The sequence below is a fragment of the Phaenicophaeus curvirostris genome, chromosome 18 (genome assembly GCF_032191515.1).
Source record: "Phaenicophaeus curvirostris isolate KB17595 chromosome 18, BPBGC_Pcur_1.0, whole genome shotgun sequence".
NCBI lineage: Eukaryota > Metazoa > Chordata > Aves > Cuculiformes > Cuculidae > Phaenicophaeus > Phaenicophaeus curvirostris.
In genome coordinates, this window is record NC_091409.1 from 6,559,761 (window position 1) to 6,582,264 (window position 22,504).

General features: G+C 49.6%; 1 protein-coding gene across 2 annotated transcripts; it reads left to right on the forward strand.

The window, feature by feature from the left end:
* The first annotated feature begins 684 nt into the window (after window positions 1–684).
* On the forward strand, window positions 685–22,170 carry SLC17A9 (solute carrier family 17 member 9). 2 transcript variants are annotated; one of them, XM_069871811.1, is made up of 13 exons: window positions 685–856; window positions 9,761–9,958; window positions 11,557–11,696; window positions 12,345–12,444; window positions 13,211–13,341; window positions 14,157–14,253; window positions 15,154–15,250; window positions 17,266–17,353; window positions 17,673–17,707; window positions 18,266–18,381; window positions 18,881–18,936; window positions 19,304–19,333; window positions 19,433–22,170. In XM_069871811.1, the coding sequence occupies exons 1-13, from the start codon at window positions 795–797 to the stop codon at window positions 19,594–19,596; spliced, it is 1,314 nt and encodes a 437-aa protein (XP_069727912.1). In that variant the 5' UTR covers window positions 685–794; the 3' UTR covers window positions 19,597–22,170. The 2 variants fall into 2 exon arrangements, with proteins under 2 accessions (XP_069727912.1, XP_069727913.1); XM_069871812.1 differs by lacking the exon at window positions 685–856 and adding an exon at window positions 4,393–4,675.
* Window positions 22,171–22,504: the final 334 nt, after the last annotated feature.

Sequence of the window (22,504 nt, forward strand, 5' to 3'; positions counted from 1 at the left end):
GGAGGTTGTGGAGAGGAGGGAGCTGGGCTCTTCTCCCAAGTGACAGGGGACAGGACGAGAGGGAATGGCCTCAAGCTCCCCCAGGGGAGGGTCAGGCTGAACATTCGGAAAATATTTTTCACAGAAAGGGTCATTGGGCACTGGCAGAGGCTGCCCAGGGAGGGGGTTGAGTCACCTTCCCTGGAGGTGTTTAAGGGACGGGTGGACGAGGCGCTGAGGGACATGGTTTAGTGTTTGATAGGAATGGTTGGACTCGATGATCCGGTGGGTCTCTTCCAACCTGGTTATTCTGTGATTCTATCTCTTGTGCGACGACAGGCTGAGAGAGCTGGGGTCGCTCAGCCTGGAGAAGAGAAGGTTCTGCAGGGACCTTAGAGCAGCTTCCAGCGCTGAAAGGGTCTCCAGGAAAGCTGGGGAGGGGCTCTTGATCAGGGAGGGCAGGGAGAGGATGAGGGGGAACGGTTTTAAGCTGAAAGAGGGGAGATGGAGATGAGATCTCGGGGAGAAATGTTTTCCCGGCCCAGGCTGCCCAGAGCAGCGGTGGCTGCCCCACCCCTGGGGGTGTCCCCGGCCGGGTCGGATGGGGCTGGGAGCAGCGGGAGGGTCCGTGCCCGGCAGGCGTGGGGCGGGATGCTCTCCGCGGTCCCTCCCCGGCCGCTCCGGCCCCTGCCGCGCGCGGGGCCGCGGGTTCGAGGCTGCCCGGGGGCGGCGGGCGGCGCTGACACGTGGCTGGGCGGGGAGGGAGCCGGCCCGGCGCGATGTGAGCGGTGGCGGAGGCGGAAGGCGCTGCCCGCATGGCCGCGGGGGGCGGCGGCGGCATGCGGAGGGACGGCGCCGCGGACCCCTACTGGTCCAGGTAGGGCTGCTCCGGGAAAGCCGCTCCTCCCGCCTGCAGCGCTCGCTTGGGACCCCCGGGATCCCCGCATCCCCCGGCCGGTCCCTCCCACGCAGCTCCGGGATTCCCGCATCACGCGGGACCCCCGCTCCCCGCATCTCCCGGGATCCCTTCTCCCGCATCCCCAGGACCCCCGCTCCCCCTCCTGCATCGCCGGCCGGTCCCTCCCTCCCTCCCTCCCTCCCTCCCGGCTCCGGGGCCCCCGCATCCCCCATCCCGCGGGACCCTCGCTCCCCGCATCCCCCGGGACCGCCGTATCCCGCATCCCCCGGCCGGTCCCTCCCTCCCGGCCCCGGGACCTCCGCTCCTGCATCCCCCGGGACCCTCGCTCCCTGCAACCCCTGTACCCCGTATCCCAGCATCTCCCGGTACTCCCGCATCCCCCGGTACCCCCGCTGCCTGCACCCCCGGCATCCTCGGGCGAGCTCAGCCAGAGGCCCCTTCCCGGAGGAGCTGCAGTTTCGGGATGGAGGGGGTCAGGCAGCCCCAGTCGGTACCGAGGAGGCGGTTTCGGGAGGTGTCGGGATGCGGCAGGTCCGGGACCTCTCCCGGTACCGGAGGATGCTGCCCCGGCGGCCCCTGTCCCTGGCTCCAACAGAGAAGAGCGGGGAGACAGAGAATTACTGTAAAACACAAGAAGAGAAAAGCCTCTTGAGTTGATTTCTGGCCTGCAGTCAGTTATTTAAACGTGTCATTAAAATCAGTATGAGGTTCCTATCGCAGCGCTCCAGCAGGGATGTTTGAACGGGCGATAGTAATTAATTAAGATTAAGTATCGGATAGTAGCTGGGCAGCAGGTGGGCGGCACGAACTGTTATTGAAGTTCAGTAATAAAATAGTTAAAAGCGGCGTTAAGCCCAAGCTGTCCACGTTAAACAGCAGGGCCCTAGGGTGGGTTTGTGTTTGGAGCAGAGGCTACGAACCCCAGACAGAGCTGGGAGACGTGGGATGCTCCTCTCTGCTCCTCTGGGAAAGGCTTCCCGCACCTCCACCTCAGGATCCGTTGCTTCTCCCAGCTGGGGCAAGGTGAGATGGACACTCAGAAGTGCCATGTGGCACCTGGCAGCCACGGGTAGAGGCTTTTTCTAAACTGGGAGCCTTTGGGCTCCGCTGTCTTGCCCACGTGCTTTTGAAATTTGGTTGGGTTTAACGCTGCTGCGAAAAGGAGCTGATGTCTGGCTGGCTCTGCCGTGTCCTGGCCAGCGTGACCCGGGCGAGCTCACCCCAGCGGGAGCGGCCACGGAGCAGGTGACGTTGGTGCCAATGCACAGGGACACGTAGCCAAAGAGGAAGAATCACCCTGTCCAGGAACAATTAACAATGAGCTGCTGGATAAGTTGAGCTTTATCATCAATGGCTTCCTGCAGGCTGATAGCCAGCTTCAAACTGCCTTCCTGAGGGAGACTTCTCCTGCCATCGGAGACCTGGAAGTCTAATGAAACCCGTGCTTGTCTCGAGAGTGAGGGGGAGGTCTCAAAAGCAGACCTTTGGCACTAGAGTTGCTTAAAATCTGAAGGTTTTCCCCCAAGTTAGGAAAATTCCTTCTTTCTGTCTCCCCACTCCCACCTTTTCCCTGAGTCTGTGCGGAACGGGAGTGGTGGGAGAGGAAGAAACCCGCCCCAAAGTTTCATGTAACAAAGTTTCCGTTTAGATGCTTTTCCTCTAAAAAAAAAAAGATAAATACATTTAGCCAGAAGGAACCTTCAAATTTCCCAACTCTCTTCATAAAATGCAAACAATGCATAACACTTTTCAATACAAAAGAGGTGATTTATTTATCAAGAGGGACATATTTGAAGGGATTCTGACCATCTTAAGTGCTGCTGGTAATTGCAAGAATCTGGTTAAGGCAGGATAAACATGACTCCAATCAGATCGTTATCTCTATTGCAGTAATTCACAAAAGCAGAGATAGATTGTTTGGTGTAGATGCACACACGTGGTCCCAGCCCTTGTTTGCTGAGGCTTTATGGAAGCTTTATGGTCTAAAGTAAACAGGGTGGTGGAGGGTGGGAACAAGAAGGGGGAGCGATTCGCCAGATCCTGCAAGCAGGTTGGTAGAGTTGTATGAAATACGCCCTTGGATGGTTTCAAATCAATTGGGTGGACAGTTTATGCAAATAAATAGCTCTCACTATTTCTAAGTAATGAGTTATTGCCATGGAGGCAAGGTTTCATCAAGTGGGGGAAGTGACATGGGTTCTCCATTCGTGCTCCAACAAAACACATGCCAGGCAGCCTTCCAAGATCTGCCTGCACCATCAGTGCAAGGAGAGATAAACAGTTATGTCGTCAGGTTTATTTTTCCATCCTTGTTCATGCTGCTTCTTCTTTTGTCCTCCCTTTTTTTTTCAACTGGCTTTTCCTTCCTCTTCCACTGTTCTTGCCCTTGCCTCTCCATCTGCCTTTCCCTAACTTTTCTGCAGGTTTCCAATGGCTCTGTTATCACACGTCTTGCTCTTCCAAGAAAAACGCTTGGGGATTTCTGTTTGGGGCTTGGAAAAGCCCTCTTGTTCATGTAGTGCATCTGGACATTTAGGTAGGACTTTTTAATGGAGATCTTAACGTGCCAAAGTAGGATTCCTCAGGCAGCAGATGTGTGTCAGCACCTCTGGTTTAACTGGGGAAGACTGAAGCCCTGAGAAGAGAAATCCATGGCCAAAGGTTGTACACAAAGCCATGGGCAGGTCCAGCAGTAGAGGTGAAAATCACATTTTGGATGGTGGTTCCAGGAGAGAAATACAACATGGAAAAGGCAGAGTGTCCTGGGAAGTGAATGACCCCTGAAATCCCTCTGCATCTCCCAGCCTCTGGCTACACCTGAAGACAAGGGATGATTACAGCAGTTTCTTTAAGCTCCAGAGATAAGAGGGGTTGCTCTGCTGGCCTCAAGCTGGTCTCCACTCATCTGACTGCACTCTTTGCCCAGAGCCATCGGTCACATTTTTTTTTTTCTGAGCTCTGTGCCCTGATCTTTTGTCAACACAACATTACAGCTTTAGTGGCTTTTTTTTTTTTCCGATGGTTGAAGTTTTTTTACTGTGTAAGTTCCTCACCCTGGTTTTAATCATACTTTTGCTAAGAACTTTTTTTCACATGAAAAGTGTAAGCAAGACATGTTTCATTCCTGGCTGATCCTAATGTGCCCTTAGATCAGTGTGCAAAGCACGCGTGTGCTTTGTTATTATGTTTTCCCACTGCCTCTGCCTGGACTTAATAACTATTTCCAGCTCATACGAGCTGCTGAAATCTAATTTCATCTTTGCTTTTGCCGAAAGCAAGAAATGAAGAGAGGGAATAAACTCAGAGCCACGCTTGCTGAACACCACTTTGTTGCCATCTGTGGCTCTGTGGAAGGAGTTTGTGTACAGGAGGCTGACAGGAAACCAGCAGCTTTCCCAGCAAAAAAAAGCCCTGTGTCCTCTGAGCTGCTCTCGTTGGCTGTTAGCTGGTGGATTGGAAAAAAACAACAACCCTCCTAGAAACCCCAAAGCTACTTCTGACAGCGACAAATCATTAGCTTGGAGCCAGTCTGCAGCACGACAAAATCAACTCGAGGTGGGGAAAAAACGTCTCTCTCTCTCGACAAGCCTGTTAGATTTTCAAGGGAAGGGGAAATCGTTGTTGGGAAAACCAGAGAGACAAGTGAGAGGACTGTCAAACCTGGTTAAAAATAACTACCTGGGTATCAGGAGAGCGGCAGCACGGCTGCTGTGTTTACGCCACGTCAGTCAGGTTGTGGTCGTGTTGGAGATGACTGTAAATTAAAGCCACAGGCAGGTAAGCTGGAAAAGAGGTTTTTGAAGGGGGATGCTCCCAGTGGGCTTGGGAATGGGTCATGGGGAGGAGAATGTCCCCAGGCAGCCGTGTGGCAGGCAGGCACAGCTGGGACTGCAGGCACATGCTGGGGACATTCCCCTGGGAGGTGGCCCTGTGCTGCTGGGCGCCCTTGGCTTGGAGCTGGTGGCTCTCCAGCGCGCTGGGAGTTCAGCATCACCACGAGGGCTCGTCCCTATCCTGCTCTGAGGTTCTTGCAGGGATGGGGCAGTGTCTGCTGCCGGCAGCCAGGACAAGTGAGCGGGCTGGGGGCACTGGAGGTGGCTCCAGCCGAGGTGCCCCCCGTGTGCATCTCCCACAGAGCTAGTTTTATTCTCTTTATAGAAGAGAACTGAGGTAGAGATGCTGTGGGGGTCGGTGATATGCCCCACCGCCAGTACCTGCTCCCACCTTAGCCACGGCACAGCTCTGACGCAGCTCAGGAGCTGCAGCTCCCAGTTCTTCTCCCACTTTCAATTCCAGTTATGGAGAACACCCACAAACCGTGGAGACGGCTTCTGTTGCTGGAATGGGCTGTTTGCAGGCATGCTGTCTAGCACAGCTCTCTCACCACCTGAAAATACCTGATGGTCCAGGCTCATGCCTTGAGGGGGGTGATAAACTGTGAACCGATCGATAATCTAAACTCCAGCAAGGCCGTTTGAACAGTGACCTGCAGTGTCTGCAAACAGACAGACCTGCAGAGAGGTGGAAAGGAGGGAGTCAAGTCAAGAGAAATAAAGTTAAATAAATATTTGCTCCGTGGCATGTACCGGAGAAATTCCTCCAGCAGGAAAACACTGCAAATAAAGATACCCTGTGCTGCTGGTTCTCGTTCTGCCGCAGAGCACCTCGGCTTGGTTTTGCCTCTTTGGGGCTCTCAGGCATCCTTGAAAATCAGTCTTAACCGCCTTGCCCGAGGTGGGGGACCTGTTTGGTTGGTAGGAGCGGGGTCACAAGGGAATCACTGGATGGTCTGAAGCAAGGCTGTGACCACCCAGTGCATGGGGCTGCGTTTGGAGGAGGAGAACGAAGGGACGTAAGACGGAGCCGCTCAAATACAGGACTGCTGCCCGAGAGGAAGCCACCCAGAAGAGTCATTAGGGCTTGAGCTTGTTATGGTCTGTCTGGGTGGTGGTTGAAGGTTTATGAAATAAGAAGTGTTTTCTAGCTGCATGGCTGCTTTGCTCGGTAAGGAGGTTCTCAGTGAAATGCAGAAGAGGATGCACCTGCAGTGCCTGGTTTTTGTAAGCAGAAAGGCATGACAGGTCAGTTGAGCGCTGACTGGGCAGCGAGGAGCTGCCACCCTCATGTGACACCCAATTAAGGAAATTAGGTGGCTTCTGACAAGCCTCAGTGATTTCCTTGCCAATAGTTTGGAGGTGGCAGTTCTTTTTGATGGAAGATTTTGCCCCACACAGCCAGGGGTCGGCCACGACCAGCATAAGGTTGTGGGGAGATGCTGAGTCTGTCCGTGGGAAAGGTGACACCGATGACACCAATGGCTGTGACTTCCTTAGGTTTCGATGTGCTTTACTCTGACTCAGTCTGGTTATCTCCAGCACAGATTATCTCTACTTCCCTCATCAGTAAAACCATTAGATTTAATTTGTTAACACTGGTGAAGCTCCGCTTCTCTAAGTGTGACCTGCAAAAACTATTTGATTTGTTAGTTTTTCCTTAGTTTTTGAAGGAGAGTTTTAGTTTTTCCCTTTTATGCTAGTCGAGGTTTCTCCTACAAGCTTTGCTGTTGTTGTTTTGTGCTGAGCAGAACACTGACTCATCGGCAGCCTCTCTGATAACTATAATTAGGAGAAAATGCATTTACAAAGCTCTTTCCTCTGATGCAAGCACATCATTGTCCTTGCAGAGAAATAATTCTTGCCATGCTTTCAGGTGGGTGTGGGCAGCTCGTGATTACATTTGACACTCATTTGAGTGGATTTTCCTAGCTGGATATGCTGCCTACGGAGCGAGTGGTCGTCTGAAGCTGTCTTTATACTCCCCACTTGTTTGGAGCAGAAGCCTCTACTGATGCATTTAAACATAGAGGAAAAGAATATAAACGTATAGAATGGAGTAGTAATCCAAGGGAGCATTGTGACCATGTCATATACCCAGTGACTTACGTGGTGGTTTTGAAAAAGAATAGAAGTCAAGAGAAAATAATTCACAGGCGTTTTGCCAAAACATCAGCTGGGGAGGAGGCTTGTTGGGAGAACGGCTCGGCTTGGCAGTCCCTTCTGTGTCTGAGCTGCGCTTTGAGTGGTGTCTTGCTCTTGGAAGGAGCCACGTGGCACTTTGTGCTCTGCTCTCAAGCAGGCTGCCTCCCCCTCTGACCCCTCAAACCTCCTTGCGTGCCCCAGTGCTGGGGCTGGAGTGACCCTGCCGGCCTCTCCGGGGCGAGAGAAAAGGCTGGGAGCTCACAGCATCCCCTCCTGCCCCCCTGCCCTGAAACCAGGGCTGCTCTCAGCCTGCTCCTGGGTTCAATCCATTAGCCCTGAGCCGTGCTCCTCTCACCTGTACCTTCTTCAGGCACCAGCGTTGCTGCACGTGGGTTTTGCTTTTCCTAGCTGCAAATACTCACTGCAGACAATAGACCTCGGTAATATTGTCAGTAGAAGCAGAGTAAAGACTAGTTTTGCTGCACAGGTCTTTATCTCTCCATCCTACAGTGTGCACAGCCATACAGGGAGTTAGGGCCAAGGAAGAACCATCACTTTAAAATCCCGTTAAAATGCAATAACTGCTGGGAGAAGAAGGAGAGCTCAGACCTGCTCCAGACAGTGAGAAAACTCATAAAGGTCTCCCTTTGCTTCAGGGGGAAAAACACAATTTAGAAAACTATCTTGGTGGCTAAATAATAGGAAATAGCTACGCACATCGTAGGCTGCTGCGTTTTACTTGGTCGCCTCAATTGTTGCAGGATCAATAGCTCAAATTAATCAGCACCGCGTTGCTGTAGGTAATGGGAGAGATTATGGCCCATTTCTGTGGGTGCAGAAGCGCTGGTTAGGCAGGTGGGGGTCACTTGCTTATACTTGCAAGCATCTGATCTCGGATTGCGTTGAGATGTTCCCTCTAAGGGTTCTCCACGTCATTTTCCATTGCTCATTACCCCTCCCTGACTCTGATGGGGGATTTGCCCCCAAACCCCCCTGCGTGTATTGCCCGGCTGGGGTTGGTCTGACCCTGGCGTGTGGCCTCAGGAGCCTTTGGTTTCGCTGGGCTTTACTGCAGCAGCTGAAGTCAATGGAGCCTCCACACCTGAAGCTGGTTGGTGATTAAAAACCCAAATCACTGTTGGTTTGCCACCAACTAAGATATGATTGCTGCATATGGTCCTCATCGTCTAAGACCAGGAGGGACTCTGAAAGCATTTGTCAGCCAGTCCAAATGGCTGGGGCAGGGCAACCCTTGGTTGCTTTTTTCTCTCAGGTAAAGATCACAGAATCACACAATGGTTTGGGTTGGAAGGGACCTCAAAGCCCATCCTGTTCCAACCCCCCTGCCACGGGCAGGGACACCTCCCACTGGATCAGGGGCTCCAAGCCCCATCCAACCTGGCCTTGAACCCCTCCAGGGATGGGGCAGCCACCACTGCTCTGGGCAACCTGGACCAGAGCCTCCCACCCTCACAGGAAAACATTTCTTCCTAAGATCTCATCTCAGTCTCCCCTCTTTCAGCTGAAAATATGTGAGGTTTCCTGCGTTATCTTGTACATTGTTACACGTGCACAGTAACGATGGTTCCAGCCTTCAAAGCCCCAGCTGAAACACTTCCAGTTTCTCCTGCCAGGGGTTGGCACTGAGCTGCTTATCTGCCTCGTCAGGAAACAGCGATAAATTCACCTCCAGCGGGTCCAACTGCCCGGCGCGTTTTACTTCCCATTGTTCCTTTGCCTCCCTCCGTGACGGGCCATTTGACACATTTATAAATGGTTTTGTGCAGTGTGGGATTAACCTACATTTATCATAATTCCAGTACAGAGAAATAAATGCTCGGTTCAATACAAACGGTGACCCAGGTTATTTCCCGCGCAGAAGGCAGGCGTGTTTAGCAGGGTGGAAAGCACAGAGGTTAATGCCCTGGTACGGTGAATTCCCCAGTTGTCTCCAGAGCAGAGAGAAGTCTGTTTGCTCAGTGCTTTGTGCTCTGGCCTCTGAGCATAAAAATAACCAAATACAACTAATACAAACAGCAGGTGTCCTTACTAAGCTTTTAACTCTGTACTTCACAGGCAAGGGGGGACTCAGACTGACATGTGGGAAGGCAGAGGATTTCACCTATGCCTGGGGCCTGAAGTTTGCACCAAAATGTGGGTCTCGGCTCCAGAATCGCTGACTTGTGGCAGGAGAAAATTGCCTTCTCACTTATTTCCAGCCTGCATCTTCTGCAGGAGCATTTTTCTTGGGGCTGAGTATTCATGCACCTAAACTGGACGCGTTCTGTTAACAAATGATTAATAATTTTGTCTCAAAGTTGTTATCAGGCTGGATTATCTTGCTCCTCTCTCTGGACTGTGCAGCCCTTTCCTGTTTTCTCCATCTCCCTTGCGTTTAGAAAGGGTAACAGCAGCTGTCTCCCATGGGAAATGGGTAGGAATGACAAATAACAAATGTTTGCTACTACAAGTTTGTCTTATGCAAATGGTTCCAGCCTGCACTGACCTTTCCTTTGTTATCCTTATCTTTTAAAGAGTCTCTAAAGCCTTTATTCAGGAAGGGAAATTGGGGAGGGGGTTGCAGTCAACAGTGTCCCAGCAGCCTGTTCCACCTTGCAGCCTATGGGCACAATGTTGTGTCGCTACTGGAGTCAAACAGTGTTTGGGATGGAAGTTAGCATCATTCACAAATGTCACCAGGTGTGATAGCTCTGTTTCAGAAACCCTGTGCCACAGCGGGATTGCACTGACCTTTATTTTACAAAGACAGACTCGTTATGGCTTGCGCGCCAACCAGTCTGACCTGTCAGTCCTTGGAGTGCATGGACCTAACAGGTAGACCAGTCCACCTGCCCTTTCCCCATCTTCCTCTCCATCCTCGCAGGCCTGAATCCCGCATCTGGACGGTGATGTTGCTGCTGGGGACGTGCCTGCTGTACTGCGCCCGCGTCACCGTGCCCATCTGCGCCGTCGCCCTCAGCACCCACTTCGACTGGGACAAGAAGCAGTCTGGCATCGTGCTCAGCAGCTTCTTCTGGGGCTACTGCTTGACGCAGATTATCGGGGGACATATCAGTGATCAGTACTGGAAATTATTCTTGTTGTTATTCTTCTTATTATTTTCCTCCGCTCGGGCTTTTTCAGTGACATTTGGCTTGGTTTTGACCTCTCAGTCCAAGTTGCGACAGTGGCTGTGAGATTTTCACCCTAGGACAGTGATGAGATGGGAAGGTGAAGTGTGTCTACGGGGAGAAGCTTTATGGGGCACTGCAGGTTGCTCTAAAAGCAGTTGAGGTCTTTCTGTCAGCCTCGCTCAGGGTCGATAGCTCTGATTCAGAAAGGGCACGTGTAGTTTTGGCTGTCCCGTTAGATTCCTGGGTTTTGAAATTGCTGCTGTGCTTCTAGGGCAGCGTGCGCTGAAGGACTTTGCACAGGCAAAATCCCCTGCAAGCACAGGGAGCATCAACACAATCATTCCTGCAGAGCAGCTCCCAGGAGAGATCTGCAGGCATGTTAATGGACACCCAGACCAACACAGGGTTTTTTCACCTGGAAACAGTGAAGAGCACTTTTATACCAGCATCGTTTTTCTGGTGGAGGTTGCTTTTAGCACTGGTTGAGTAATTGCAATAAAAAAAGCAAACCCACAAGCTTAGATGTTAAGCTGATGGAAGAAACAGTGGGTGTAAAGCAGACTTTGTTTTAGAGAAGTGCTAAATGCTCCTGCATAGCTCATAGCTGCTGCTCACCGCGAGTGTTACTTGTCCATTAACACACAGCTTAATCCCAGTGGTGCCGAGCAGCCACTTGGAAGGCACCAATAGCTGCACCAATAGGCACTTACAGCTGCAATCCCTAACCACAAGGAGAAAATATTTCCTTTTTGCAAGGAATACAGTTTTCCCCCCCCTGCCCATTTGATCTGCATAGTCTATCTTTGTTTTCAGTTCAGCACCTCCGTTTTTTCCGCCCTATATTCTCATGCGATCTCTTCGCAAGCAAACCCCCATCACAGTTTCCATCATGTTTGGGAAAACCAAGAGTTTCTATTTTATCGTATCAATTAAAAGCCAACTTCCCCAGTTAGCTGTAAGGAAGGAGCTAAGTAATTACCCGCTCGAGTTCCTTTCCCCAGCCACCCTGTTCTTAGTGAGCAGGGCTTTCCTATGAAATAGTCTGTGGAACACGTGCCTGCAAGGACTACATTATCCATGCAGTGCATTATGATTTAATTACATTCCCTAATAGCCTGCAAGCGAATGACTGCAAAAACCCCAAATATTAAGAGGCAGAGCTGATGCAAAAGAGCAGATGGAAGGGAAAACACTGTCACTGGTTAAGAAAAGCAGAATGGTGACAGCAGCTTGGGCTTCCCCTCCACCAGACTGGAGTGCAGCAGTGTGTGGTGCCTCTGGGGCTGGTGTGTGCTGGAGCTGGATGGGCAGTGTCCTGGTGAGAGCGATGCTGGCAGCCAACTGCTTGCTGCCTGCTCCAGAGGAGCTGGAGGTGGGCAGGGAGGAGGTCAGATCTGCTCCTCGAGGGCTGAAGGCGTTTGTAAAAGAACAGCTGAAAGGTTGCCCTTAAAAACAGGCTAAACTGTGAAGAACGCTGGAGTCTTGACTGGGAGCTTTGCCCTTTTGCCCTCCGCTCATTTTTCTCAACGTGTTTTCTGTTTTCCAGAATAGGAGGTGAGAAAGTCCTCCTCCTCTCAGCATCAGCCTGGGGGTTCCTCACGGTCCTCACCCCGCTGCTCACCCATGTCACTTCGGCCCCTCTTGTTTTTATGACCTCCTCCAGGTTCCTCATGGGGTTGCTGCAAGGTGAGACTCCTGTCCCGAGCGAGTGTTGAGTGTCTTGCCTGCCGCGGGGCTTCCTTGCACAGGGGTTAAGTGCAGTAAATCCAGATACACGTTATGTGGTTTGCAGTGCATGAACCCTCCTCCTGTGTGTTAGAGCAATCCTTTGGCTCAAAACTGCCTCCACATCCAGAGCTTCTATGGCAAAAAAGAAGTGACATTTCTAAAGTCACTGACAAATCATTCCCCTCTAGAAGTCTCTCATATGGCTTCTGAAATCATCACTGTTCCTGCTTGATTTTCCCCATTTTAAAACTCTTCCAAAGTACTTGGGGAAAATTGGCCCTTGCCAAAACTTTTGGATAATTTGGGATGATTTCCCTTCCCTCTTGCTGAGCTGCAGCACTGGGGAACCGCTGGGATGAGTGTGTTGGCATTGATGGATTTACAGCAGCAGCAGTGATGATGAAACAGGGGATTACAGAGAAGGCACAAACCTTTCATGGTGATGGATTCACTTATTTCACTTGATATCCCAGTTTTGAATTCACAAAAGGCCTTGTTGCTTTGTCTTGGTGTTTAGCTCCTGCCGGATCTTTTAAATTTGCTTTTGATTTGCATACAAGGGCACAGGAGCCTGACTGCTCCCTGCCCTGCTCCCGTTGCTCACAGGGGTGTATTTCCCATCTCTGGCCAGCCTGCTGTCCCAGAAGGTCCGAGAGAGCGAACGAGCCTTCACCTACAGCACAGTGGGGACTGGCTCGCAGTTTGGGTAAGTTCAAAAAGCTTTGAGCAGTAAGTGACAGTCTCTGGACATCATACGTGATGAAATGCCGTTAAATAGTTGGAGGCAAAACTCACAGTCCAAAGTACATGTGGATTCCTGGGTCCTTGAGGATCTCGGCTGCAGCTGAGGAAGCCTCAGGCAGTTGCTGTTGTGTGTGTCAAGGATTTATGGGGTTTGTTTTCTTTCCTTTCAAGCCAGACTTTGAAGAGTGTTTGCAACATTTAATTACTATGGGGAACAGCCTGATCCAGTAGGAAGAGCAAGGGTCAGCTTGAGATTGGTCACTTGTCCTCACTGGTAGGTGGGGATAATATAACTTCCCCATCTCTGCTAATCTCCATGAGAATTTCCTTTCTAAATGGCAGGGTTTCTTAAAAGCTAAGTAGAAATATTACTGATAATTTAATCACTTTGTTTTCGAGGACACTCATATTTTTTTGCTGATTTGTGTTTTCTGAGATACTTTCTGCACACCACCAATGTCATTTTCTTTCCCCAAAGAGTGACCTTCAGCGTGGGGCAGGTGAGCGAGGGCTCCTATAGTGGTTCCTCCTGCCCAGCCGAGGGTCCGGCCTGAGATGCCACCGGGGAACAGGACAGGTGGCAGAGTCACAGGGTGACTGGTCAGTGCCTGCACATGCAGTGACTGGTGACTCTTTTAAGTGTATATAGTGACCCTGTCTCCTGTTGATGTGTGCATCCCAAATGCTCCTAGCGAAATGTGTAACTCCGAGTGTGGCTTCCCTTGCAGGACGCTGGTGATCGGTGGTGCAGGTTCTCTCCTCCTGGACTGGTACGGCTGGGAGAGTGTTTTCTACTTCTCTGGTTTGCTCACTTTGCTCTGGGTTTACTGCACCTGCAAATACCTCCTGAGTGAGAAAGGTGAGTCCAGCTGCCTGCATCCCGCAGGCTGCCAGTGCTCCTGGGGCTGTGGCACCCAACGGGTACCTCCTGCTTAATTGTCTGCAGATCCCCTGTGTTTCCAAGAACTTGCCTGGTTTTACACAGTGACCTTTTGTTCAAATATCTTCTATAATATAATACACGCTGTGTCTCACTCAAGATGCTAAACCCAGAGACAAGGTTTTGAGCTCCCTGTTTTAGGTCTCACACTGGATTATGTTGCTGTCGAGAGCCTGATCTGACTCCTCTGTACTCTTAAGCACCAGTGAAAATACCAAACAGAGCATGATCTTCAAAGTGGATTAAGCTAAAGCAGGGCAAGATACTTATTCGAAACTAAGAGTATCTACACACAGAGCTTTTAAAAACCAGTTAATCCAGAATATCTCTTCCCAAATAACTGTCTGTGAGTAATTCCACACATGGGCAATCCATTGCACCTGGCTACAGCATTATGAGTGTGAGTGTGGTATGTAGGAGCCCGGATCATTAGGATCCTTGTGCCTGCCTGGTGCTGCACAATATCCAGACCTGGTCCTTGCCTAAAGAGATTTCTGTTTGATTTTAACCAGAGATACAACAAATGAATGTATCTGAGTAGGCAGTTGAGTGGATCCAGAGGAAAAATTCTAGCCAACGTAATAAGGTGTGTTCATGAGCATCCAGTGTGGGTATTGCGAAAAAAAGAGTTAGAAAGACATTAAGGGTAGTTGTATAGCAGTCTCTCAGTGCTCCCTCCAGCTACATAGAAATTACTGATCAGACTTTTCCTTTATATGTTTTCTTTCCTGCAGAACTCATCATCCCCATAGATTATTTAATGAGAGGCCTCTCGATATCCAAGCAGACCAAAGTTCCCTGGAAGCAGCTATTTAAGAAGGCACCGATATGGTAGGCAGCTGTGGTGGCCTCAAGCCCTAGCAGGGCTGGGAGACCATCCTCCTTCCAGCGGCTTTTTCTCCTGTCTGTGCTTATTTCTTCTGCCTACCTGTATTTTGTCCACTTCTTCATATATTTGGGAAATATTACCAGGTTTTCTAATTTCTCCTGTATAAACTGAAAGGGTAAGTTTGACAAAAAAGCAGTTTATATTCTGTCTGGAGGGATGTGAGACTTGGATATTACTGGCAAATCTTCCTCCTTTGCTGTCTGTTCCCTGTGTGCATCACGTGCTCCTCTGGAGGGATATTTTCTACCGGTCTTGTTAGAAACGCTGCTCGTAATGGGCTCCTAAGAAGTGCTGCTCAGGGGCACTGGGTGGCACAGACTGTATTCTTATTGCTGGCAAAACATCTTTTTAATAGCCATTTGTTCACTGGGATGCTGCATTTGGTACTGAAGCTCATCCAGTCGTGTTCCCAAGTGCAGTTTAAAGTAGAGGAGGAGGGCAATGGGGCTGCAGGGCAGCAAGCCCATTCCTGCCTTAAATAACCACGGAGCATCTGCTGATAACAAATCCCTAGGAAAGCCCAAACAACACCTCTTGGAGCAGAAAGGACTGGTGGGAATTGCACTCACACAATTGCTGCTGCCATTAACCTCGCCTGAACCCGGGGCTGACGTCAGGCACCCACCCTGGGTAGCGAAGGGCAGTGAAGGAAGGAGCGATGCTGCGAGTGGCGAGCCAAAAGGAGTAGTTATCTATGAAAAAAATCTCAGGAAGCAATTGCAGCGCTTTGAGGGATTTATTTAGAGACCAGGAAGTGAAATACTGGCTTGCTCGAGTGCCTGTTTCCCAACCCAGTGTGACCTGTCACTCCTGATTATTTCCTCCCTGCTGTGTATTTTCAGGGCTGTCATCATCGCTCAGCTTTCTACTGCCAGCACATTTTTCACTCTCCTTTCCTGGCTGCCAACCTTCTTTAAGGAAACTTTCCCCGAGTCGAAGGTAAGTTAGCTCTGAGACACAGGCATTGCTGGTCTCCGTGCAAATGAAGTTGTGCTGAGAGCCAGCCCAGGCGGGTTGGTTAAGGAGGCAGGAAGGTGATGGCAGAGGGACTTGGTGAGGGCTGGCTGGGAGGCAGGAGAGGGTGGGAGGCTTCCCTGCAGGGTCAGGAGCTTCTATCCCCCTGCACTTGCATTTGGAGATGAAAGCAAGCATCCTCCCTCCAGGCAAGCAGAGGCCATGTTTTAGGTGCTTGTTTAGGGATGCTGAAGTGAGGCAGAGCTGAGGCACCTTCCAGGCAGGGAAGAGAGTGTTACATTTGGTTTTTAAACTGCTTTTCTTTCGAGGGCACGATGATTTTCAAAAGGCACAGGGCTCATACTGTTATGCTGTTGCAAATGACCATTGACACATTCACTCCTGAGTTTTCCCAGGGCTTTTAACTGCTCTCATATTGTATAGCTCAGAGCTGGCTGTTAAAATGATAATTACCATTAGTAATATGTACTTCAAAAGTACTATAAAAGCTTCCCTCTCAGCACAAACGATGTTCCTGTCTTTCAGAAACCTAGGCAATACTCATCTGGGCTGAGAGCTAGGATTTTGATCGTCTTGTTCTTAGAAACTCAATCTTTTCCACAATGGCTTTGTTTGGTTTTTATAATTTCCAGAGCTGCTTACAAATGCCTTTTCATATTTTGTGTGTAAGGCGCTTTATGGCATTCTTGATATTTATATTAAAATCATGTATTAAACCAGCAAACATATTGTTGTGACAAGATCTGTGCACCTCGAATAATGTGCTTGTGCAGCAGTAATTTGCCATCTGTTCAGCATTATATCACGGTGCCCTTATGTAAGATGCTCTGTATGGCATTGCTGCATCTGATAAGCACTTCATACGTTTCCATAAAACGGAGGAGGAGGATGCTTGGTTTTAAAGGATGGACAATAATCCCTAATGTAGGAAACCTGTCACCTACTGGGCAAAGTCCCTTTCTGCAGATGAGCTGCCCTCACCGCTGCCTCCAGCCCAGCTGGATGGAGGTGATGGGCTCATGCTGCTCTGTGACAACAGACACCAGAGATATTGTCCCACAAGCCCTATGGGGTAACATTTTCAAAAGTGACCGAGACCCAAACTTTCAAAGGCTCTGAAAGATGCAGATGTGCCCTGGTACGATTTCCAGGAGCAGCTGAAACAGGATTGTTCAAACTCAGGATTATTCAGCCCTCCTGAGCATCCTGAAGGCAGGTGTCCTGCCTTGGCGAGGGAGGGAAGACTTCACGGGGTGATGGGCTCTGAGCAAAGGGGGAGAAGCAAGGGATGGTGGATAGATGAGTAGATTCGCCCAGCTGAGGTGAAGCCCAGCCCTGCCTGCACTGATTTCAGCTCCTCCTGGGATCTGGGCACCAAAATGCCTCTGAGCAGTTGTAATCCAGATGACTAGTAATCATCTGTGATTAAAACTACAGCAAGCTCGCTTAATTGAAAATAGACCAAAGGATGCTGTTACCCATAATGTTACCTAATCCTGGCATTAGAAAATCCAGCTGTGTTCCCTCAGCTTCGCAATAATGCTGCTAATGAGGTTGAGGCTGATGTTGGAAATTTTGCCAACAGCTTTTCTGATCATCCACAGGGCAGAGTAGAATCTACGGCTTGCTTTCCAGGGCTCTGTGGCTCCCTGCCACATCATCTTGCTCAACAGTAAACTTTGCCACATTTAGTCCTTCTTTCCTGAAGCAGACAGAGCTTTCTGCCTCTCCCATGGATGCAGGGTCACTGGGGCAGAAGGAAAAGAACCTGCAAAAGCTACAGCCCCGTGGTGTGCCTGCCACCCTGCAGACTCTGGAGTGATGCACGGTGTAGCTGAGAGCTTGCTGAGCAAGTAGAGATTCTGCAAGAAGTCCTAATTGCTTCATTTTTTTTCCCTTTCTACAGACTATCAAATAAAATACCTGAAATCAACCTCATTTCTGACAGCAAACCTCTCTTGATTTTTGCTCCCTTTCAGGGCTGGGTGTTTAATGTCATTCCCTGGCTGGTTGCAATTCCAACAAGCTTGTTCAGTGGATTTCTGTCTGATCATTTAATCAACCAGGGTAAGAGCTCTTTTGGCTTTTCTTCAGCTCTTAGTTTATGTGATGGGAAAGAGCATCTGGGTGGAAGGAGGTGGGCTTGTTGGTAGGGAGAAGAAGACCCAACAAACAGACAATGTGAAGTTCTGTTACGAAAGCAGAATAAATAGTGCAGGGTCCAAATCCCATCCATGTATTTAAGGCTCCCTTTGATCTCAGTCACAATACCCTTCTGGAGATGAAATCTGGCCATCTGAAATCCACTTACCCTGTGGTCTCCTGGCCATCTGAACAAGGAGACTTGGTGAGCTGTGTTTGACTGTAACTCTCCTTTCTCTTCCAGGGTACAAAACCATCACCATTCGTAAGTTCATGCAGGTAAGAGAGCTGAAGCCACAAGAGTGACCTTTGAGCTGTGCGCTGAGCTCTGCTGGCACGGCAGATGAGACCTCTTATGGAGCTGGGCTGGTGGTTATGGGTAGAAAGAGGAAAGGTTCTCTAGCTTTGCAGATAGACTGGTCATCAGAGCGTACGCAAAATGAAATCCCAAGGAAAGCCCGGACCGAGGACCAGCAGTAACATTGAGCACAGAGATTTTGTGAGTGCTCTCAGGAGGTTTTCTTTGACAGGCAAAGGGGAACCATACTCTGTCAATCCAAATGACTCCTTAGATACTGAGGAAGTAGAAATAGAAGGATAAGCAAAATAAAAATGCTGTGTGAAAGCATGGTGTATGCTTTTTGCTCTGCAGCATCGCATCCCTCCGGACAGATCTCTGGCACAGAAAAGCAGGATGGTGGGGAAGAAAAAGGCTTGAGAAGCACCTAGTGCATACGAACTCTTGCCATTGTAAAAGGGAACAGTTTGTCCATGAAAGTAGACGTATTCTTCCTTACAGAAAATGTCCTGTGGTATTTAATTTTCCCTCTCTTCCAGATCATTGGCTCTGGCATCTCAAGCATTTTTGCTTTGTGTCTGGGCCAGACATCCAGTTTTTGCAAAGCGATAGTGTTTGCCTCTGCCTCTGTTGGACTTCAGACCTTTAACCACAGGTAACGAGAGTGATAACGACAGTAGCTGTGGTGCTTAGCTCTTATCCCGTGCTCAGCATTTCGGGGTCTCAGAAGGGGCTGTCTCCATTGCGCCTGTCAGAGCAAGAACTGGTCTTGTCTGAGCATCGTGTGTTGGTCCTTGAGAGGCCGGTGCAGTTTTGTGCCCACAGGGTTGGAATTGATCCAGCACACCTCTAGAGGGGAAGAGCTGCGTGTACTGGAGGGCACTTTGTTCCAGGCACGTCTTAGGGAGATGAAGCAGGAGGGGAATTGCATTTTGGCCCCTCTGAAGGCTTTGAGTTGAATCGTTTTCCTCTTGGTACCCTCCTGTGCTGCTTCACTCTCAGCCTCTTTCCTCCTTTCTCCTGACAGTGCCATTGATCCTCTAGGATCCCTTCCTTTTTTTTTTTTTTTTGACAAACTAAACTTAGTGTAAATGGTGAAAAAGCAGTCTCACTCCATTAAAACAGCCGTTTCCCCTCTCTCTGTTTCTCACCAGTGGAATTTCAGTAAATGTACAGGATCTGGCTCCCTCGTGTGCTGGCTTACTGTTTGGTAAGGATTCCTGCGGGGTTCTGGTTGTGCTGGAGAGGTGATGTGCATGGAGGGGACACCTGGTCATCAGCATTAAGGCTGGAGCAGGAGCAGCTCTGTGCAACGTCTACTCCATATCTGCAGCCTCAGCTTCCCCCTGTGACGTTCCTGCTGTCGCTGGGGGCAGGGAACCACACCAACACACCTCTCCGTTTGCCAAGTGCTTAACTGCATCAGGGGGTGGGGATGAGGCTGAGCGTTGGTTGTCCCCACCATCAGCAAGGCATTTATTTCACTGTGCATGAAGACCAGGGGTGAGGTGGGAGCCCAGATGAAGCCACTCGTGTCTGTGGGTTCTGAGTACTCAGTTCCTTTATTTTCTTTACAGGTGTTGGGAATACAGGTGGAGCCCTCCTAGGTAAGGCACTCTCCTGCAGCTCTTCCTTTCCTGGGAGTCTTCTCCTTGGGGGCAGGGAGGATCTGGCCCCACAGCCTCTGCATTTCTTTCTCTTCACAGGTGTCATTTGCGTGTACTTGGCTGGCTACCTGATTGAAACAACTGGCTCCTGGATTTCTGTTTTCAACCTGGTGGCTGCTGTTAATGGCATTGGCCTCTGTGCATTCCTCATGTTTGGAGCAGCCCAGAGGGTGGACACAGACTCTGCATACGTGGACCTGTAGAGACAAGGCCAGCGAGCAGTGGAAGGACAGCAGAGTGTCACATCTATGTGTCATTGTCGCACAAGTGCCAAAGAAATTGTTGGGGTTTTTTTAAGTGTTTGACAGGAAAAACAATTACTGACACCAAGTACATAGTGGGTCTGAATGAAACCCATGGGAGAAAAGTTATCTAGAGTTCATTTTTTGCTCAGGGTGTAGCTGATGGTCTGTAGAGCCATCCAGCTCAACATCTCCAGTGAGGATACAGTGTGAGCGGTTTGTCTAGCAGACAAATATCCACGTGGCCAGAGTGGCTTATCCAGCTTGCCAAAAGGAGCCGTGGTGCGTGTGCTCTGCCCTGGAGCGGTTACTTGCTGATGGGAGCTGCTTCGCCGTGCCAGGAGCGGGTCCCTCCACGCTCTGCCGTCCTGTGACCACAGCGAGGGCAGCCGGCTCACGTCTCCTTTGAACTCCATGAAAGGAATCATCTGAACGAATGTACCTCTGACCTTAACCCTCCCTCATGTGCCTTCATTTCGCAGTCTGCTCTACAGGTAGAAGCCGGGTGTGCAAGAGAACGAGTTGTGAGATGAGTTCGAGGCTTCCCTTCAGGGAAACTCTTCTGGATGGAAGTCAACTATGAACCCAAGGCCATGAAGTTGCATCAATACTGCTTTCACCATGCCAGAGCTGAGCCAGGAGGCTGCAGAGCAGACTACTCAAACCAGCTGAGCCTCTTGTTGCTCAAGAGTAGAGCTCAAGGGCTCCCTCCTCTCCAGGCTCGCTTCACTCCAGCCTTGAGCCAAGGTAGACGACCTCCAGCGTGAGAGCAGAGGAAAGCTTGCAGCCACCCGTGGTCAGGCTTAGCTGGGCTGACCTCACGGTGCAGGTGCAGCCGAGGAATCCCCCGGGAGCTGTTTTGCCATGTGCTGTGAATGTATAGGAGGAACAGGTCATGTTCTGTGCTGTGGATCTGTACTCTCAAACGCTTTCTGCTTGATTAGACATGTTCTCCGTGTGCTCTCAAAGGACCACGGGAGAACTTTCCAAAGAACCTGCAGCGGGCAGGATAGGGTTTGTTTCTACTTTAAGCGTAAAGCTAATTTCTGCACTGGGGATCTGTAGTAATGGATGTGGATTTTTGCTGTTCCCCATGTCAGAGCAAAATACTTGGCTGTCCACAATTCTGAGCCTGAATGTCTTAAGTTATTTATAAATATTTTTAAATTTAAGTACCAAATCCTATATTTTATGTACTTGAGGCCTGATTCTGCATGCTTATTTTGAGTGGTACTCCCACCAGAACCCACACTATTTTTAGACGGGAAGGATTTACCAGCCTACGGTTTCTGGTTTTGTAGGATCTATTTTAAATGTGACATTTCATATTGAAGCAATTCATTGCTTTTCCTCCCACCTCTTGCTTGCAGTTTGAAAGAATCTCTTTGATTTCTCTAGTGCTTACCAGAAAACTTCAGCTGAGACTCGGGAGCAGATTTCCCAAGGGACCTCGCGGTGCAGGAAAGCTATAGACTCAGATCTGTTGTCCTTAAAAAAAATTATTATTCCCTGTTTATCCTTTTGGTTTTGGCCACATTTCTTCTTGGAAAGTATGTTGGAGCCCTATTAAGTTTCTGAATGCCTGGGTTTATAGTGAAAATTCTGACAGCTTTTTAATTGTGAAGACACTAAACTAAGCTGAGCTGCTTATTGGGGGTATTAAGAGATAAAAATGCAACTGCCTGATGTCTTTGCAAGAGACTGTGGGATCAGGGTGGCCTGAGTGGGGGCCAGAGAGAGAAGAAAGTGGTTTTTTTTCTCCTTATGTGTTTCTTCTTTCCCTAAAAGGCTGAGTGCCACCATAAGTACAACTGTATCTGAGGTGCTGCAGAGCCAGGACATAGGAACGTGGCTGGGAAGCCCCTTAAAATCAGTGAGTAAAATGAGGAGGGCACATACAGCAAAGCCAGACTTGCCAAAGAGACCCAAGGCCATGCAGATATCTCTGCCAGCCTTGCCCCTCGTCCAGTCCAAGCAGACTGTTCGCGTGGCTTTTTCTATAGGGACATAGGAAAAAAAAGTGGGTTTGGGGTTCTATTTAACATCTTCCCTGGCTGTTCAGTGTCGCAGGTCAGGAGCACACGGAGTGAATTCTGGTTCTCTGTGTTCATTACACCGTTTCTTGTGGAAGAGTTGATCTGTTTATATCACTCCCATTCGAACCAGGCAGCTTGACCACCTCTTGGCTCTGCAAGCCTGGAGATCTGGAACTGAGACCTTCCGAGGAAAGTCAGTGTTGCTGGCTGTGCCCTCTGTAAATCCAGCTAACGCTTCGGTGGCTTGTCTGGATTATCTGTCTTTGTAAACTGGATCATAAGTTAAATATTCAAAGTCCATTTGAGGCCTAAATTTCATTATATTTGTACCACTTTTGAAACCATTTAACATAGCTATTATTTGTTTAAGCAACCTTGCCAAAGCTTGCTCTCCGAGAGGTTTTGTTGGACTCGATGATCCGGTGGGTCTCTTCCAACCTGGTTATTCTATGATTCTATGAAAAGGACCTGGAAAAAATAAAGGCAGTGATTATTTGCACTCAGTCTGATTTTCTTTTGAATGCAGGGGTGCTAATTTGCATGGTCAGTAAGGGACAGGTGGAGCTCAAGTGCATTTGGTGTGATTAACTCCTTAGGGCTGGTGAGAGACGACAGGGAGTCTGTGCTGGGAGAATATCTGAGCTGGCAGATTTTCACAGCATCCTTGGGTGTACTCGTACATCAGACCTTGGGGTAGTTCCAGCTACATCTTCCCACTTAATTTGGAAAAATGACTCAAAAGCTGTTTTCAGCAGAGCTGTGGTCACTACAGCATCAGGAGATGGGATCCAGCAACAGTCGTTAGAGTAATTACACAAAGGAAACACATCCCC

What these genes read in the sequence shown, in the direction of transcription:
- SLC17A9 (XM_069871811.1), top strand. Translation starts at nt 795, where the DNA reads ATGGCCGCGGGGGGCGGCGGCGGCATGCGGAGGGACGGCGCCGCGGAC. An exon ending in CCTCATGGGGTTGCTGCAAG is followed by an intron (nt 11,697 to 12,344) that starts GTGAGACTCCTG and finishes CGTTGCTCACAG; the next exon opens with GGGTGTATTTCCCATCTCTG. An exon ending in GGGACTGGCTCGCAGTTTGG is followed by an intron (nt 12,445 to 13,210) that starts GTAAGTTCAAAA and finishes CTTCCCTTGCAG; the next exon opens with GACGCTGGTGATCGGTGGTG.